Source organism: Anguilla rostrata, chromosome 5, assembly GCF_018555375.3.
Source record: "Anguilla rostrata isolate EN2019 chromosome 5, ASM1855537v3, whole genome shotgun sequence".
Lineage (NCBI taxonomy): Eukaryota > Metazoa > Chordata > Actinopteri > Anguilliformes > Anguillidae > Anguilla > Anguilla rostrata.
The window spans coordinates 63,724,001-63,741,127 of NC_057937.1; the positions used below are offsets into that span (position 1 = coordinate 63,724,001).

Here is a 17,127-nt window from a genome sequence, read left to right on the forward strand (position 1 = left end):
CACGTCAGACCGTGTGCATGTGCGAGACTGCACGTACATAAGGGAGCAGAGACAGAGAGTGTGTTGTATTTGCATACTTTATTTGCGTGGTTGGAAACAGAAACGCACACACACACATCCTGTGATCTGTCATGGAACTGGATTGGCTGGCTGTGTCACATGACCCCAGGAGTTTGGGAGGGAGCGAGCACATCTCACTGCACATGTGCAGCCAGCCTGCAGCCATGGCAACATGGGCGGATCCACAGCCAGCCAATCCCGTTCGCCTCTGGGTGTGGTGCAGATCAGAGGTAGTGTGCATTACGGATGGGAAGAGTCGCATGCCTCCTGTGGCTCAGAGCAATCTCACAGGAGCCCACTAGGTGGCACTGCTGTCCAGGTTGTGTACTGTTGATAGAAATACTTCAAACACAGATTAAGGAAACATTTGTAGTTTGTAACATAGCAGCGTAAAGTAAATGCACAGTCTGATGAAGCAGTGCCCCTCGCTGTGAAAGACGCTAGTGACTGGAGCCGGACCTGCTGCTCAGTACAGTCCACCAGAGAAACGCTGCTGCTACAGCACAACCCCGCTCGCTTCACTCAGCCAATCAGAGCGAGCGAATGCCCGTCCAGCCTGGCGTCTATGTTAATTCACTACTCTGCTCTACTGGTAACACGACGAGAAGCAGGGGTTAATAATTTACTGTTTATTCACATAATTCTGAGCCCCTCAGAGCTGGAAGTCCGATGGCCGTTAAACTTGATTTCTGAGGAGTGATTTGTTCACCAAGGTCATGAATGATCGGTTGAGCAGTAAAATAATCTTGAGGCAGCTGTGCTGAATTTGCTCAAGGAACGAATATTTTGAAAAAAAGAAAAGGTGAATGAAAAATATTCCACCCGCCCCAGTCCCCTGCTCTCCAGGTCATCAGTATAAATGAGAAATTAGTTCTGTTCTCCTTCTGAATAAAAAGCACAAATCTCAGTAATGAACTCACTGGCCATTCTTCACAGTCACAGCTTTGAGGGAAAGGTCAGAGGTCATAGTTCACAGGCCCAACTTTCCCCACACACTGCCCGCACCAGGATTTCTTCCCTTACTAGCCACAAAGGATTGAATTTCGCCGCAGTACCAGGCAGCCAGAGTGATCCTATTTCAGTTAAAATGACAGGTGTTAAAACCATAAGACTGTCCCTGATCTTTAAAAAGCCTGAAATAAGCATGCTGTTCCTGGTTTGTGATTGCTTTTCAGCACAGTAACCCTCCTCCACCTGCAGTACTTGCATCTCTCCATCAAAGGCTGTGGTTGGGTGAGCTGTTCAGCATGCTCTAACCTGATTGGCTCAGCACTGCAGTGCCAATACTGTTGGGTTTCCTCTTTATTTGGTCCCATAAGGTCAACAGGACCTTTCTGAACCACCCTTCAGTTTATACTTTATGTACGGTCCCCTTCTGATCGTTCATAAAGGTGTATGTGGCTGTTTGTAGAACTCCGTACAAACACAGGTAGTTATTCCTGTATTCCAGTGTCGTATCGCGGTTCAGGAACTGAGCCAGTGCACCTGAGGGGTGATCCGGTCCCCAGGTGGGGCCCTGCTGTTGCACCCCTGAGCTGCAGGACTTCACCTGAACGGCTTCAGTACACACTCAGCTGTCTGAGTGCATACTATGCACAACACGTACGCTGTGGAAACTGCCCTGGATGAGAGGGTACTGACAGCCTAAAATTTAAATGAAATGCAAATATTACAGCTCCGATGCCCATAAACGCTTCTGGATCACAACGTTCCCACGGCCAATACACCAGTTAACTCATTTAACCTCAGCTGCCCCATTAATCACTCAGACTGGTTGCTTTGCAGTTAGAAACGCTGCACTAGCGGCTGTGACTCGGGGAGTTGGGCCTGTGTTCACCAAGTGTCTGAGAGCAGGAGAGCTGACCTAGGATCAGTCTCCTGTGCCCATATCCAATCGCCATCCACTATGAGCCCAAAGGAGAACAGATCCCAGATCAGCACTCCTCCTCTGACAGGCTGTGACGCAGAGCCTGTGTGTGTGTGTGTGTGTGTGTGCACGCGAAGGGGAGCCACAAGAGGAGTGTGAAGGTACTGGCGATGGCAAGATGGCGACACGAAGGAGGGGTTTTCAGTCAGAAGCTTTCTGTGCGTCACAGACAGGATTAAATTTATATATATTACAGTGTTAAATAGTTGATCACATAGCTTAATCTTTCATTAGAATGCAAATATGTTAAAAAAAAACAAACGAAAAAAATCAAAAACAAAAATGAATTCAAACTTCCAAAGCCCACATTCTGTCCTTAAATGCACCCCCCCCCCCCACACCCTCTCAATATTTGCATGGTTCTACCCAGTCTCATTGTGATGTCACAGTCGTTAGAGGGCTGTGCCCCGTCTCTGGCCTTTCTATTTGTCTTTCTTGGTTTCGGACTCCTCCCCCTTGGGCTCTGGCTCCACCTCTTCCTCCTCGGGGACAGGGGGAAACCTCTCGGCCCGCCCCTTGGACAGCTTCTTGGAGCGCTGGTAGAGCTCGTTCAGGTTAAACTCTCGGATGATGTTCTCCTGGAAAGGGGTGCGGGAGGGTCAGTCAGTGTGTAACCCTCAATCACAAAAAATGTATTTACTGTTTTTAAATGCACTTATACTGTATTACACTCAAACAGGGTGAATAATTCAGATCTGTGCTGTAGAGAAAATGATCATCTCAGAGCCCTTTGCAACAGCGAGGTGGAACTCCTCAACCACCACCATCACCTGGGTGATGCACAGCAGCCATTTTGTGCCATATTGCACACCACACATTTGCTAAGGTGGAGACGGAGGGAGTTACTGAGCCAATAAACTGGGTGAAGATAATTACTTGGGCAGACAGAGTGAGAGAGTCAGGTTTGGGGATTTGGCCAGAAGGGGACCCTGGATTCGGAGAGGAGGGTCCTGGGATCTCTACGGATCACGCCGAGTCAGCACCTCAGTTCATGGTTCCCCTCAGACCCTGTGTGTGGTCCCCACTGGGGGGGCAGCATTTTGGAGAGCTTCTCACCTCAGTGAAGCTCCAGGACACCGCCCTTCCTTTCTTGTCCACTTGGGGGCGCCGCATGATCTCTTTGCCCCCCTGGAAGAGCACCAGAGAGGGCAGCTGTTTGGAGAGGGGGGAGGCGCTCACCTTGTACCTGGGACACAGGGTGGGGGGGGGTTACAGTACGGTTCTCACAGCGTTTCTAATGCAGCAGCACAGGGTCACAAGCATTACCTACTGCCGGTGAACAAAGAGGGAAAACTGATCATCACTGAAGGGTTCTGCTGGTTCTGTGATGGTGCTCTAGCACTGATGGGTTCTGCTGGTTCTGTGATGGTGTTCTAGCACTGAAGGGTTCTGGTGGTTCTGTGATTGTGTTCTAGCACTGAAGGGTTCTGGTGGTTCTGTGATGGTGTTCTAGCACTGAAGGGTTCTGCTGGTTCTGTGATGGTGTTCTAGCACTGAAGGGTTCTGCTGGTTCTGTGATGGTGTTCTAGCACTGAAGGGTTCTGGTGGTTCTGTGATTGTGTTCTAGCACTGAAGGGTTCAGTGCTTTACTCTGGCTTCTCCATTATGGAAATGTCAGTGTAAAAATCCACTCCATTTTGTTCACTACTTAAACTAACAGCCAATCAGAGGTAAGCGTGGCTCTGACGGAGAGGAAAGGGGCGTGTGGGACACACAGAAACAGGAAGAGACAAAGGGAGCAGAAGATGGCGGGACCCAGGTGAGGGAGAGACGGACACCTACTTCTTGGACATTTCTCCGTACCGCCCCACGTCCAACTTTCCAAACTTCAGCCCAGCACAGTTATACCTGAGAGAGGCGAGAGAAATCATGCTTACCAACCACACACAAACACACACACACACACACACACACACAGAAATCATCCTTACCAACACAACACACACACACACAGAAATCATCCTTACCAACCACAAACACACACAGAAATCATCCTTACCAACCACACACACACACACACACACAGAAATCATCCTTACTAATCACGCACACACACAAATCATCCTTACCAACCACAAACACACACAAATCATCCTTACCAACCACAAACACACACACAAATCATCCTTACCAACCACAAACACACACACAGAAATCATCCTTACCAACCACAAACACACACAGAAATCATCCTTACCAACCACAAACACACACACAGAAATCATCCTTACCAACCACAAATACACACACAGAAATCATCCTTACCAACCACAAACACACAGACATCATTCTTACCAACCACTAACACACACACAGAAATCATCCTTACTAATCGCACACAGAAATCATCCTTACCAAACACACACACACACACGTTCGCCCACACTATATTTCAATAACAGTTACAGTTGCTAATCAATGGCAGTGTTTCATAATACTCAGGTTGTTAGCTAAAGTCTTTTGTCAAACGCACTTTATCTTTTCAGCGTTTCTGGCACAGTTCTGTGTTTGCGTTTCACGTGTGCGCGTTTGCTGTGAGCCTAGTGCAAGCGTGTTCTCAGACACGTGTGTGTGTGTGCCGGTGTGTGAGCCCAGTGCAGGCGTGTTTTCAGACACACGTGTGCGTTTACTGTGAGCCCAGTGCAGGCGTGTTCTCAGACACACGTGTGCGTTTGCTGCGAGCCCAGTGCAGGCATGTTCTCAGACACACGTGTGCGTTTGCTGTGAGCCCAGTGCAGGCATGTTCTCAGACACGTGTGTGCGTGTGCTGGTGTGTGAGCCCAGTGCAGGCGTGTTCTCAGACACGCGTGTGCGTGTGCCGGTGTGTGAGCCCAGTGCAGGCGTGTTCTCAGACACGCGTGTGCGGGTTGTATGTTGAGGCGTTGCTGTGTGCACTTTGAAGAGCGTTCAGCCACATGTTGGGTTCGTACTTGAGTGACAGGTCAGCGTAGATGGATGCGAAGGACTGGCACTCCGGGGACCAATTAGCAAAGAACTCCACAATCCAGGTGACCCGCCCATCCCTCTCCAGCTCCTCCTACAGGCGGCAGCCCAAACAACCACTCAGAGAAGACCAATCACCACTCATCACTTTAAAGAGCTGACAATGTATGTATCAATCACAATTCATCACTTTAACAAGCCAATAACACATTTTTACACTCCTGGCATATTTTTACAATCTGACGCTTAAACGAGCATCAGCTGTAGGGCTACACGCCACTGCAAAGCAGCACTTGCGTCTATGGTTTTATCACTTACGTCTATGGTTTTATCACTGAAGTACTTGATGTACTCAGGTCCCATATAGAGGGGAGGCTTGCAGGTCATCAGGAAGACTGAAGGAGGAGGGGGAGTACATGTTAAACAGCCATATTCATTCACTCATTCATTCATTTACCTCCACAAAGAAAGAAGAAAGGCAACTACACAGAGCAATCTGCAGAATTGATTGTGCTGGAGAGGATGGAACCCCTACAGGCCTTTTACTAGAACCTCACCAAAAAAATTACAATAATTGAACTATGCGGTTGTTCCCTGCACTTGGACCGGTACTTCTCTCTAGGGGTTTCGTCATACTTGTTCCTGGTTATGGTTATACACTTTGTTGTACGTCGCTCTGGATAAGAGCGTCTGCCAAATGCCTGTAATGTAATGTAATTGAAGAACAAAAAAAGGACAGTACATATCCCTGCCCATAACCTAGCCTACACCCCACCCCAGCCCCTAACCCAGCCTACACCCCAGCCCAGCCCCTAACCCAGCCTACACCCCACCCCGCCCCTAACCCAGCCTACACCCCACCCCAGCCCTAACCCAGCCTACACCCACCCCAGCCCCTAACCAGCCTACACCCCAGCCCGCCCCTAACTCAGCCTACACCCCATCCAGCCCTAACCCAGCCTGCACCCCACCCGCCCTAACCCAGCCTACACCCCAGCCCCGCCCCTAACCCAGCCTACACCCCACTCCAGCCCCTAACCCAGCCTACACCCCACCCCGCCCCTAACCCAGCCTACACCCCACCCCAGCCCCTAACCTAGCCTACACCCCACCCCAGCCCCTAACCCAGCCTACACCCCACCCAGCCCCTAACCCAGCCTACACCCCACCCCAGCCCCTAACCCAGCCTACACCCCACCCCAGCCCCTAACCCAGCCTACACCCCACCCCAGCCCCTAACCCAGCCTACACCCCCCCCAGCCCCTAACCCAGCCTAACCCCACCCCAGCCCCTAACCCAGCCTACACCCCACCCAGCCCCTAACCCAGCTACACCCCACCCCAGCCCCTAACCCAGCCTACACCCCACTCCAGCCCCTAACCCAGCCTACACCCCACCCGCCCCTAACCCAGCCTACACCCACCCCGCCCCTAACCCAGCCTACACCCCACCCCAGCCCTAACCCAGCCTACACCCACCCCAGCCCCTAACCCAGCCTACACCCACCCAGCCCTAACCCAGCCTACACCCCACCCAGCCCTAACCCAGCCTACACCCCACCCCACCCCTAACCCAGCCTACACCCCACCCAGCCCTAACCCAGCCTGCACCCCACCCAGCCCCTAACCAGCCTACACCCCACCCCCTAACCCAGCCTACACCCCACCCAGCCCCTAACCCAGCCTACACCCACCCCAGCCCCTAACCCAGCCTACACCCACCTCCACCCTAACCCAGCCTACACCCCACCCCGCCCTAACCCAGCCTACACCCACCCCACCCCAGCCACCTAACCCAGCCTACACCCCACCCCAGCCCTAACCCAGCCTACACCCCACTCCGCCCCTAACCCAGCCTACACCCTACCCCAGCCCCTAACCCAGCCTACACCCCACCCCAGCCCCTAACCTAGCCTGCACCCCAGGACTAGGTGCAGTGGGGGACTGACCGATACACAAGGTGAGGTACAGCAGCCCCATGCGGATGTCCAGTCTGAAGAAGAGGATGACGTTGGCCACTTTACTGAAGAGGATGATGTTCCCCACATGCTGCTCCACAGTGACTGAACAAGAGAGGGAGGGAGTGAAGAGGCAAAATGAGACAGGGGAATAGCAAAAGACCAAAAGTCACCTGTTCAGTAAGAGCAAATACATAAGACTTAAATAAGCAATGCTACACATACTGTATACTGTGCATATTGTATTTTCTACTTTTTGGAGGCCCATAATGCAATGCGCGAGACTTACTGGCTCTCCTGTTCTTCATCATGACGATGGCGCTCAGAAACATTAGGATCTCCACCTCCCTCTGCAGGAGGAACAGAAACAAACGGTTACACCACGCCAGGGATACATCGACCAGGGCCCTGTTTCACGAAGCAGAATTACTGAGTTAGCTGGATAACTGCGCTGAATAAAACCCAGAACCCTCCAAATCTGGAACATGGACTGCGGTAAAAATCCGTTCCGGGTTTTACTCAGCACAGCTACCCAGCTAACTCAGTAACCCTGCTTCGTGAAATACGCCCCATGGCTATATACGCTCCACTCTCTCGGAACGCACCGTTGTTACAGTGGGCCAGACACTATACTCATGCCACCTGCACGCACATGAATAGCTATACGCCCGTTTCACATTCGTACGATCGCTGGCAACTCGTTGCGTTATCTCTTTCTACCGACACAAAGAATGAGGAATGCATACCGTCTCCACGAAATTTCTAACGGTAATTTTTTTCCCCCATGCGACAGGTCATGCGTTAGCTCTCATTTTTAACTGAGCATACAATGTATCGATATCCCACTCTCCAGGTTATTTCCATTACCGGCTCCCCGTCGTGCAAATCCGTTTCATTGTCTCACCGTTCCCGTCCCCAAATCAGCATTATTTATGTTTCGTTCTCGTTCCCATTTACTATAAACATAAAATAACAGCTATCCGCCATTTCTACCGCTTTGTTTTAGCAGAATGATCTCGAGTATCAGAACACTTACCCAATCGAAGTCGCAGGAGTTTCCATCCTCACGCTGCGTCGAGAGATGTTCGCAGATCCCCGGTGTTTTGCGGACCATAAGAAAAGCTACCGACATAAACAACGAGGCGACATAGTACGGTTTCAGCAACCACTTATAAACCTGCGGCAGGTGGTAGAGGAATGCGAAAAGGGGAGTTAGCAACGCCATTTTCCAGAGAAAGTGGCCGCCCGATGGAGAAGTTATGGAGCTAGCCGCAACACTGCTGAAAATCGGCGTTAGCGGCGTGCTTTCATTGGACGGCGCATGTGTATAGTTGGATTTAAAGGCGTGAACGTACGTGCGGAGGTCACTGCGGACAAAATGCTGAGGGGCCCTGCCCCATAGTCCAATCTGATTGGTGCTTAGCAAGGTGACTTTTACGGCAATTGGTCGTTTAGGCTGCCGTAAAAGAGGAGGGGTTAAGGAAGTTGGAGGCGAGCTTCTTGGGACAAATAGTTTTTTACGTTTTACCGTAATTAACAAAATTCATGCATGTACTGCGTGTATCGCAAGTTTAAATATTATACATGTAACAAGCATGGACACATTTGCCGCGCATGGTATGTGCAGTAATTTAAACGATGAATCTCAAATTTTCAATTCATTTTGTTTTTTACTCAGGCTGCCTGCTAGAGCTACCTATATCTCAGTAAACAACGGTATCTCGGTAGTAACCCCTACAGCTACAACACAGTGGTTGTAAGCCTGTAAGTAATAACAATAAATAATTATGCAAAACTTTAGACATTTGGAGCAGGCCTAAAATTGGCCCAGACTTGTTCAAGCCATTACACCCTGCAACCTGCTAATATGGTCGGGATATTGTGCGAGGTTAACCAATCCTTTTGCCATCCAAAATACCGTACTGAACTATTTAAATAAATTAAGAGCCTATATTAGTTGCGTTACGGTAGCTAATGAGATATGACGCTTTGTAGTAGGTTGCGAACATCAACACAAACGGATCATCATAATTATTTGTTTTAATTTGATCTTTGTTTTTTATTTTTTGGTATTTATATTAATTTGAGATTAACATGACAGAAATATTTTCATCTTTGTACGGTCAGAATGACGCACAGGGCCCCCCCGGATCCTCGGCTCTTGGCTTTGGTCCGGGGAAGCCACCACCGCCTCCAACGCAGAATCAAGTCTCGATGTCCGTACAGATTCCACACCAGCTCGGGGATGAAGGGCCTGCGTTACGGAAGCCCGGAGCCATGAACGAACCATTCTATTTACTAAGAGAAATACCCGGTATGTGTCTCACATGGTGGATTTCTAGACATAGGCCTTGTTGGTAAATTAAATATTGCTTTGATATTCGCTAGTGATGTAGCCAGCCAACTTTAAAATTCCAGCTAACTGAAAGTTAGCACGCTAGCTGTTCACTATTTTTGTTTTTGTTGAGATTAGCTTGTTTAATGTACTTGTCGAATAACCTATGCTTGTTATTGTCTTTCCGTGAAACTTGTGGAAAATTGTTCCACTGTACGAGATGGCTAATCTTGGTGCTCAATAGCACTGTCTCCTGATGTCTCGATTGAGTTGCCATCGTGAAATTACTGTGGCTGTCCTGTGCATTTATGCGGAGTGGCGATCGGTGTCTTGTGTTTTCACTGACGATTTACTCTCACGTTTAAGTTGAGTCTAGTCACAAATCGGTGCAATGTTTGCTATGTATAACCCTTCATTATTTAACCAATAGTTAGCTAGCCTCTCCATTGTCCTGTACCGCTTTGTTGAGCCTCGAGGATCTCGAAGTGTTCCATTTTTAGCCATGCCGGTGGCGTCATTGCTCCGGATCAAAGTCACTCATCTAACCACACAAAATGTGTGTTGCATGTATTTACAGTTATTCCTTGTTGATCCTTACTACTGTACTGCTGTGTATTACTTTACTGGTATGGCTCCACATTGTGAAATATTCCCACGGTAAATAAGCAGTTAAAAACATTCTACAATTAAACAATTCATTAATGCAAGTTAAATTTGTTGTTGTTCGTTAAGGTTTTTATTCCGATAGGGACATTTTATACGTTTGTCACAGTGTAACAGATTGTGTATCCCTGTCTCTCTCCCCCCCCCCTCGCAGTGGGAAATGAGCTGACGGGAAACACCAACCTGATCACCCACTACAGCTTGGAGCATGCTTACAACAAGTTCTGTGGCAAGAAAGTCAAGGAGAAACTCAGCAGCTTTCTACCAGAGCTACCAGGTGAACAGTCTAACCCAACACTGTCCCTGTACCACGCACTAACCCAGCACACTGACCCAACACTGCCCCTGTACCACACACTAAGCCGAAACACTGACCAACACTGTCCCTGTACCACACACTAAGCCAAAACACTGACCAACACTGTCCCTGTACCACACACTAACCCAACACACTGACCCAACATTGTCCTTGTACCACACACTAGCCCAGCACATGGACCCAACACTGTCCCTGTACCACACACTAACCCAACACACTGACCCAGCATTGTCCCTGTACCACACACTAACCCAACACACTGACCCAACACTGTCCCTGTACCACAGTCTGACTCAACACTGACACAAAACTATCCCTATACCTTGCTCTAGTCTGCACATGATGATTGTGTTGCCATGGCAGCTTCTGCGGTGTCATCAGCATGGCCTTTTCCTTGTCCCTCGTAGGGATGATTGACAGCCCGGGGTCCCAGGACGGCAGTGCCCTGCGCTCGTTGATAGAGAAGCCGCCGGTGTGTGGGAACTCCTTCAGCCCGCTGACCGGAGCCCTGCTGACCGGCTTCAGGCTGCACACCGGCCCGGTACGGCCCCGACTGGCACAGCCAAACCCTACCCAAAACCCCCCTGCAAACCCCGCCCCTTCTGCCTGCCAAACCCCGCCCCTTCAGCCTGCCAAACCCCGCCCCTTCAGCCTGCAAAACCCCGCCCCTTCAGCCTGCCAAACCCCGCCCCTTCAACCTGCAAAACCCCGCCCCTTCAGCCTGTCAAACCCTGCCCCTTCACCCCTTCAGCCAGCTAAACCCCACCCCTTTAGCATAGCAAACCCCTGCCCCTTCACCCCTTCAGCATGCCAAACCCCACCCCTTTAGCATGCCAAACCCTGCCCCTTCACCCCTTCAGCATGCCAAACCCCACCCCTTCAGCCAGCTAAACCCCACCCCTTTAGCATGCCAAACCCTGCCCCTTCACCCTTCAGCATGCCAAACCCCCCCCTTCAGCCAGCTAAACCCCACCCCTTTAGCATGCCAAACCCTGCCCCGTCATCCCTTCAGCATGCCAAACCCCACCCCTTCAGTCTGCTAGAAATCCCATGTTCTTTAACTTTCAGATTGGCCTAAGGATCATTTAATATTTTTTTTGAGCTGTAGGTAAAGCATGATGTTCTTTTAGTGTTTCATCCTGCTGTAAGGGGGAAACCTGTTTGGATGGGGTGCTGTTTGGGTGGGGTGTGGGGGGAAGGGGGGGGGGGGAATCACCAGCTGCTTCTGATTGATCAGCATTTAGTTTATCTGAGTTTATTACATTATCTCAGCTTGTAGCAGCTCTGTCACCAGGCCTGTTTGTCAGGCAATGCTGGCCAGCTCCATGTAGCATCAGAATCATACTCAGCTGTGCCAGTTTAGCAGCTGAATCATACTCAGCTGTGCCAGTTTAGCAGCAGAATCATACTCAGCTGTGCCAGTTTAGCATCAGAATCATACTCAGCTGTGCCAGTTTAGCATCAGAATCATACTCAGCTGTGCCAGTTTAGCAGCAGAATCATACTCAGCTGTGCCAGTTTAGCCAGTTTAGCAGCAGAATCATACTCAGCAGTTACAGACTAAAGCCTGCAGTGTATGTCAGTTTGCTAATGTGTCTGTGTGTGTCTGTCTGTGTTGTAGCTGCCAGAACCGGACAGACTGATGCACATCCAGCCCCCCAAGAAGAAGAGCAAACACAAACACCGCCACCACAGACCTCAGGACCCCATTCCCCCAGGTAACGCAGACACACACCTGTAATGTGTGTTTCACAATACGCTCTGCAGTGTACCCCTGTCTGTACTCCCATAATCCTTCAGTGTACCTCTGTCTATACTCGCATAATCCTTCAGTGTACTTCAGTCAATATTTCCACAATCCCTCAGTGTACCCCAGTCTATACTCCCACAAAGCCCAAACAAACTGCCACTAAACTGTGACACAAACATCTCTCTCTCTCTCTTTATTCCCTCTTTCTTCCCTTCCTACAGAGACCCCATCTGATTCAGACCACAAGAAGAAGAAGAAAAAGAAGGATGATGATCCTGACCGCAAGAAGAAGAAAAAGGACAAGAAAAAGAAAAAGGTGAGAGATGAAATATGTGAGAGGTTTGTGTATATGGAGAGCTGTACCATAATCTCAGTAGTGTGTACATGTAGAACTCTATGGTAATCCTAATGGAGTGTATATGTAAAGCTCTATGGTAATCTGGGTAGAGTGTTTATGTAGAGCTCTATGGTAGTCTCAGTTGAATGTATATGTGGAGCTCTATGGTAGTCTCAGTTGAGTGTATATGTAGAGCTCTATTGTAGTCTCAGTTGAGTGTATATGTAGAGCTCTATGGTAGTCTCAGTAGAATATGTATTGTTGTCTTTGTTTGGAGTGGTTTAATGCTAATTAGGGACAGAAGCCACACACTGGGTCCGTTACACAGAGGTCCCCAGTCACAGAGCTGAATGTATGTGTGTATTATGCAGTATTGGCCTTTCAGTTCAGCCAGTTCTGCACGTTATCTCAACTCACAGTTGAGCTGTGGAAGAATGTCCACCGGCCTCCTCTGTGAGGGGATCTTTTCTGGCCCTGGTGTTTGTTATATGAGCACTGAGGACACGTCTGATGACTGATCTGTCCCTTTCAATCCCTCTCACACAGAATCGCCACAGCCCTGATCACCCTGGTCTGACTGGATCCCAGCCCAACAGCAGCAACAGCCTCAGATAGACTGAGAGAGAGAGAGTGAGCGTGAGAGGGAGCAATAGAGAGGGAACGAGCGTGAGAGAGGGAGAGCGAGCATGAGAGAGTGTGTGAGTGAGAGACTTGCATCAAACAGTCCTGGGTTCATTACGTATGTGAAATACTTCCTGTTCAGATGCTGGCAAAGGTTTAAAACACCTGCGCGTCTGTAAGCATTTTCATCAAATCATGTTGCTAAAACGTGCGTGCATATGTAAGAAGAATTTTGCTCTGAATATTCGTGGTAATAATTTATTTTCCTCAGTAGAAGGGAGAGTTTTATTGGTGTCTGAAGTATTTCATGTGATGATTTGACTCAGGTCTGACATGGAGCAGGTGGGGAGACTGACACACACTCTCCTGTTGTTCATAAAAGCATAAAAAGACTTCCTTTTAATCTACTCAGAAAAAGCGAGAGCACGCAGAAGCTTTGAGTTGTAGAAGACCCTGTGCCATCACATTACTTTGACTTATGAAGTGCGCATTAAGCTACAAGATACATATTTATGTGTTTTTTTCTAATTCTACATTTTTCAAAATGCTTTTGATATGTCGTTCCTAAAAAGGGGAGCTGAAGGTGTGTCATGGCCTCTCTGTCATTTATGGACATTCGCTTCCGGTCGGCAGCCCGATAAATGTTTCATTAAAATATAATTTACTATACTGTTTACATACGTGTTTTGATTTTGACCATACAACCTAAACAAAATTCTCCTTTACTGAGCAGCATAAGAATTTGGTAATTTGGTCACTTTCAGGATTAAACAGAAAACACATTTAAAATCTCATTTTAACAGAATACGTGTAATGTTGTAGTATTTGTTTTCTTTGGTTCTTTATATATATGCACCTAGTAAACATGATGACTTTGATTGTACAGGGTCTTTAAATGACTTGATGGGGTGTGTGGTTGATGAGCTGTGCTGGTTTGTCATTGGTGGATTTGGGAGGAAGTGGGAGGAGCATTGGAGCGACTGCGTACGCACTGGACTGTCACAATAAACTTTTGTTACCTGTTTAAGCAGTGAGTCTCCTCTTCTGTTACCTGTTTAAGCAGTGAGTCTCCTCTTCTGTTACCTGTTTAAGCAGTGAGTCTCCTCTTCTGTTACCTGTGAGAAACACAGAGCTGTGGTATGAGAGGGAGGCGGAGAGAGGTGGGGGCTGAATTCTTCTTTCCCCCCATTGCGCTGGAGGAGTTGCTGTATCTCCCAGAACCTGTGCAGCACAGGTACCTGTGTAACGCAGGCCAGACTGTGGTCAGGGTGTGCTGGGTAGCGCCGTGTAGCTCTGTAAAACTGTGGTGTAGCTCTCTGTGTACAGCTTCATGCTGTGCTCCATGGTAGCCCAACACAACCCTACACACCCTGATGCTAAGCCATACATGAGTCTGAATCAGCCAGTTCAACAAAGCATTCCACTGTCATCTCTGCTGACTCCAGCATTAGAGCTCTGGGCATAAGTAGTGATTTAGGTTGAGTTACTTTAAAGCAACCACTTAGCAATATTTATAGAAAGGTCATTTATAAGATAATTCATGTTACAGTCCTGTGATTGTGAAATGAAATAACTCAAGATTTCTGCAGTGTGTGTATAGTAATACAACACCTGGTCACAAAACACACATCATGGAGGACATTCTTAAAACTGAACAAATTAAAAATAACACACAAGGCACAAAGATGTTAATTTATTCCTTCTCCCCTATTGAAAAGATGGACACACATCTTCACAAGGCCAAGCAGTGCAAAACAACACAACCACACATTACAGTACTTCAATCAAAGGCTATGTACAGCTAGCAGCTCATGGCTGGAATTTTACAGTCCACGTTTTTCTGTTGTAACAGAGTGACAGCGCCCTCCCCAATCACAAGACCACTGAGGGAACTGCAGCTCACTATGAACAGTGACTAATGCTACCATAAATTCACAAATCCTTAATGCTTACAGTACATACATTTTTCATGGGACTCATTTATGCAGCACAGGTTGAAACTTTTAAAAACTACATACCCAGCAGGGTTTTTCAGCTCTCAGAATGATACTTTTTATGCTTTCGGTTTTACAACGCTGGGTATTGTAGTTCTTAAATTCAATAACTTCCTGCAGTGCAAAAAAATCACACAGATACACAATTATCCTAAAAGAGTGCAGCTCTTACGAGCCACTAGTGCATCATTGTAGGACCCAAGATAATCATGGGAACTGTAGTTTGTAAAAGATAAACATACCCTTAACATTAATGAACATGTCCACAATATGAACCACAAACACCCAAACCATTTTAATTGGTATTGTCTCAGTGACTCAGCCTTTGATTTTAAGGCACTGAGTAATGAAGTAATGGACAAACTACAGAACAAACACAGCCCCTGGCATCCCCCAAATGCTTAATATGCAATGTTTTCTATTCTACCATTGCTTTAAAATATTAAGATAATTTCAACACAAAAATGTAGTTTGTTACATTGGTGACATAACGCAAGAGATATTATTCAGCGACTGATGAATAAGTTGCTGACCGTGATCTTTAGTTCAATGGCCAAACCTGTGATGCAGTTTAAAAAGCACCTTCATGGACAGCACCAGTTTAAAGGGGACACGACAGCTTCAGCTGCAATCCAAGCTGTGACTCGTGCATCACAATGCACGACAAATAAAAACATGGACAAACAGACAGAGAGACAAATGGACAGGTTTCCCATATGTTCTAGTTCTAGTACGGTGAGCGGCATTTAGGTAGGTAGTTTAATGCTTAAATCAGCCCGTTGGTTAGCTGGATCCTACCGGATCTGCTTTAACTGGTGCTCTCCTAAAGGCTTGTGAGGGGAACCTGCTTAAAAGTGAGAAGGCATTCGGGCCATGCTGGTGAAACAGCATGTAGCGCTCCATCTGGGACAGGAGGCACGCCTTTCTCTGTTTTGCTCAGTGGCAGGATGACTTCAGTTCGTGCATTTCATTTGACTGTCAATTATTTTTTTTAGATACTATCTATTTCACCGTGTGAGTTTACTTGAAGTGCAAGAGCATGACTGAAGTTTGCAGTACCACTGTTTAAAAACTGGTCACATTCAGTTTCACCACAGTCAGTTTGAACCGGTTACATTCGGTTTCACCACAGTCAGTTTGAACCGGTCACATTTGGTTTCACCACAGTCAGTTTGAACCGGTCACATTTGGTTTCACCACAGTCAGTTTGAACCGGTTTCAACTGGCTGTAACGGGAAAAGACTGAGAATTCTGAGAATTATTCACTCAAACATTGACAGTAACAAAAACTTCCTCCGAGGTGCACTTGCGTGTGTGGTGGGTGTATGTTTTTGCATACACATGAGTTTAAAGAAACAATTATATGAACTTAAAACACAAGTGAATTATTTTGGATTTTGGTTTTAAATAAAGTAATCAAAATACATTTCTGATCAAGTTCCATTATAATTGAAGAGAAAAATCCATATCATTATTTACAGATTCATATTTTTTCCTCTAGTCCTAAGCTTCATGTGCAAGGTGGCCATTGCTATGGTGTATTGGGTCATTGTGCTCTGATTGGCTGAGAGCTTCTGCTTCACGTTCCCTCTTCTGCCGGCGGAGGTTCCGTCGATGATAGAACAGGTATCCAGGCAACAAGAACCCAGCCAATGATAAAATGAGCAGCCCCAGGTTTACCTGTTGATTGGAGGAAAGTGTTTAAAAGAATTAGTCTGTCACTGTTGATTGGAAGAGAGACTTTATTATAGTTAGTCTGTCAGTATATGTCTGTGAGGAAGCCAGTGTGTGTCACTGCATGTGTCAGTCAGTAAGTAAGTGTGTCTGTGCAACAGTACATGTATCAGTGAGTCAGTGTGTCAGTATGTGCGTCAGTGTGTCATTGTGTCAGACAGTGTGTCAGTACATGTGTCAGTGCATCAGTACATGTGTCAGCGTGCCAGTGGTCAGACAGTGTGTCAGTGCAGTGTGGCAGGTTTTTGTTTCCACCAATTACACTGTCTAAATGAGGTCACTGGTTGGTTCACCGGTTCGCTCGTTAAATAGATCTTGGTAAAACATTTCATATAGGGACAAAAAACTGGTCTTCAGCTGTCATTTATGCGCTTATGAAGAAATGTGGGGTAAATATTAGCGCTAATTAAGTAATTAAGGCCAAATTCTGAAAACCAGAAACACACACGGCCCTCGTCGGCCACCTCTGGTCCCCCACCCATCATTT

General features: G+C 47.5%; 3 protein-coding genes across 7 annotated transcripts in view; 1 reads left to right on the plus strand and 2 right to left on the minus strand.

The window, feature by feature from the left end:
* Nucleotides 1-59: 59 nt before the first annotated feature.
* Nucleotides 60-8,239, minus strand: tmx2b (thioredoxin-related transmembrane protein 2b). Of its 2 annotated transcripts, none has more exons than XM_064337800.1 (8): nt 7,924-8,239; nt 7,177-7,237; nt 6,879-6,992; nt 5,228-5,325; nt 4,918-5,024; nt 3,770-3,835; nt 3,044-3,173; nt 60-2,565 (listed from the first exon to the last, which is right to left on the minus strand). In XM_064337800.1, exons 1-8 carry the CDS (start codon nt 8,110-8,112, stop codon nt 2,410-2,412), a joined length of 921 nt encoding a protein of 306 aa, XP_064193870.1. In that variant the 5' UTR covers nt 8,113-8,239; the 3' UTR covers nt 60-2,409. The 2 variants fall into 2 exon arrangements, with proteins under 2 accessions (XP_064193870.1, XP_064193871.1); XM_064337801.1 differs by having other exon boundaries at nt 5,249-5,325; nt 7,924-8,235.
* A 609-nt stretch (nt 8,240-8,848) lies between these two features.
* On the plus strand, nt 8,849-13,939 carry med19b (mediator complex subunit 19b). The gene is made up of 6 exons (XM_064337802.1): nt 8,849-9,201; nt 10,040-10,162; nt 10,612-10,745; nt 11,826-11,922; nt 12,176-12,270; nt 12,838-13,939. The coding sequence occupies exons 1-6, from the start codon at nt 8,982-8,984 to the stop codon at nt 12,904-12,906; spliced, it is 738 nt and encodes a 245-aa protein (XP_064193872.1). The 5' UTR covers nt 8,849-8,981; the 3' UTR covers nt 12,907-13,939.
* A 650-nt stretch (nt 13,940-14,589) lies between these two features.
* The window catches only part of slc43a1b (solute carrier family 43 member 1b), a 26,395-nt gene continuing 23,857 nt past the window's right edge, over nt 14,590-17,127 (minus strand). For all 4 annotated transcript variants that reach the window (XM_064337795.1, XM_064337794.1, XM_064337796.1 and 1 more), the window contains one exon: nt 14,590-16,586. In XM_064337795.1, the coding sequence (XP_064193865.1) occupies nt 16,410-16,586 (177 nt within the window). In that variant the 3' untranslated portion in view covers nt 14,590-16,409. The remainder of the gene's footprint in view (nt 16,587-17,127) is intronic.

Bases quoted from the DNA above. Each gene is read 5' to 3' on its own strand.
- tmx2b (XM_064337800.1), bottom strand. From the start codon at position 8,112: ATGGCGTTGCTAACTCCCCTTTTCGCATTCCTCTACCACCTGCCGCAG. The intron at 5,025-5,227 runs GCAAGTGCTGCT...TGCCGCCTGTAG, and splicing joins TAAGTGATAAAACCATAGAC to GAGGAGCTGGAGAGGGATGG. The intron at 3,174-3,769 runs GTAGGTGTCCGT...CCTGTGTCCCAG, and splicing joins TACGGAGAAATGTCCAAGAA to GTACAAGGTGAGCGCCTCCC.
- med19b (XM_064337802.1), top strand. From the start codon at position 8,982: ATGACAGAAATATTTTCATCTTTGTACGGTCAGAATGACGCACAGGGC. The intron at 9,202-10,039 runs GTATGTGTCTCA...CCCCCCTCGCAG, and splicing joins TTTACTAAGAGAAATACCCG to TGGGAAATGAGCTGACGGGA. The intron at 10,163-10,611 runs GTGAACAGTCTA...TGTCCCTCGTAG, and splicing joins CTTTCTACCAGAGCTACCAG to GGATGATTGACAGCCCGGGG.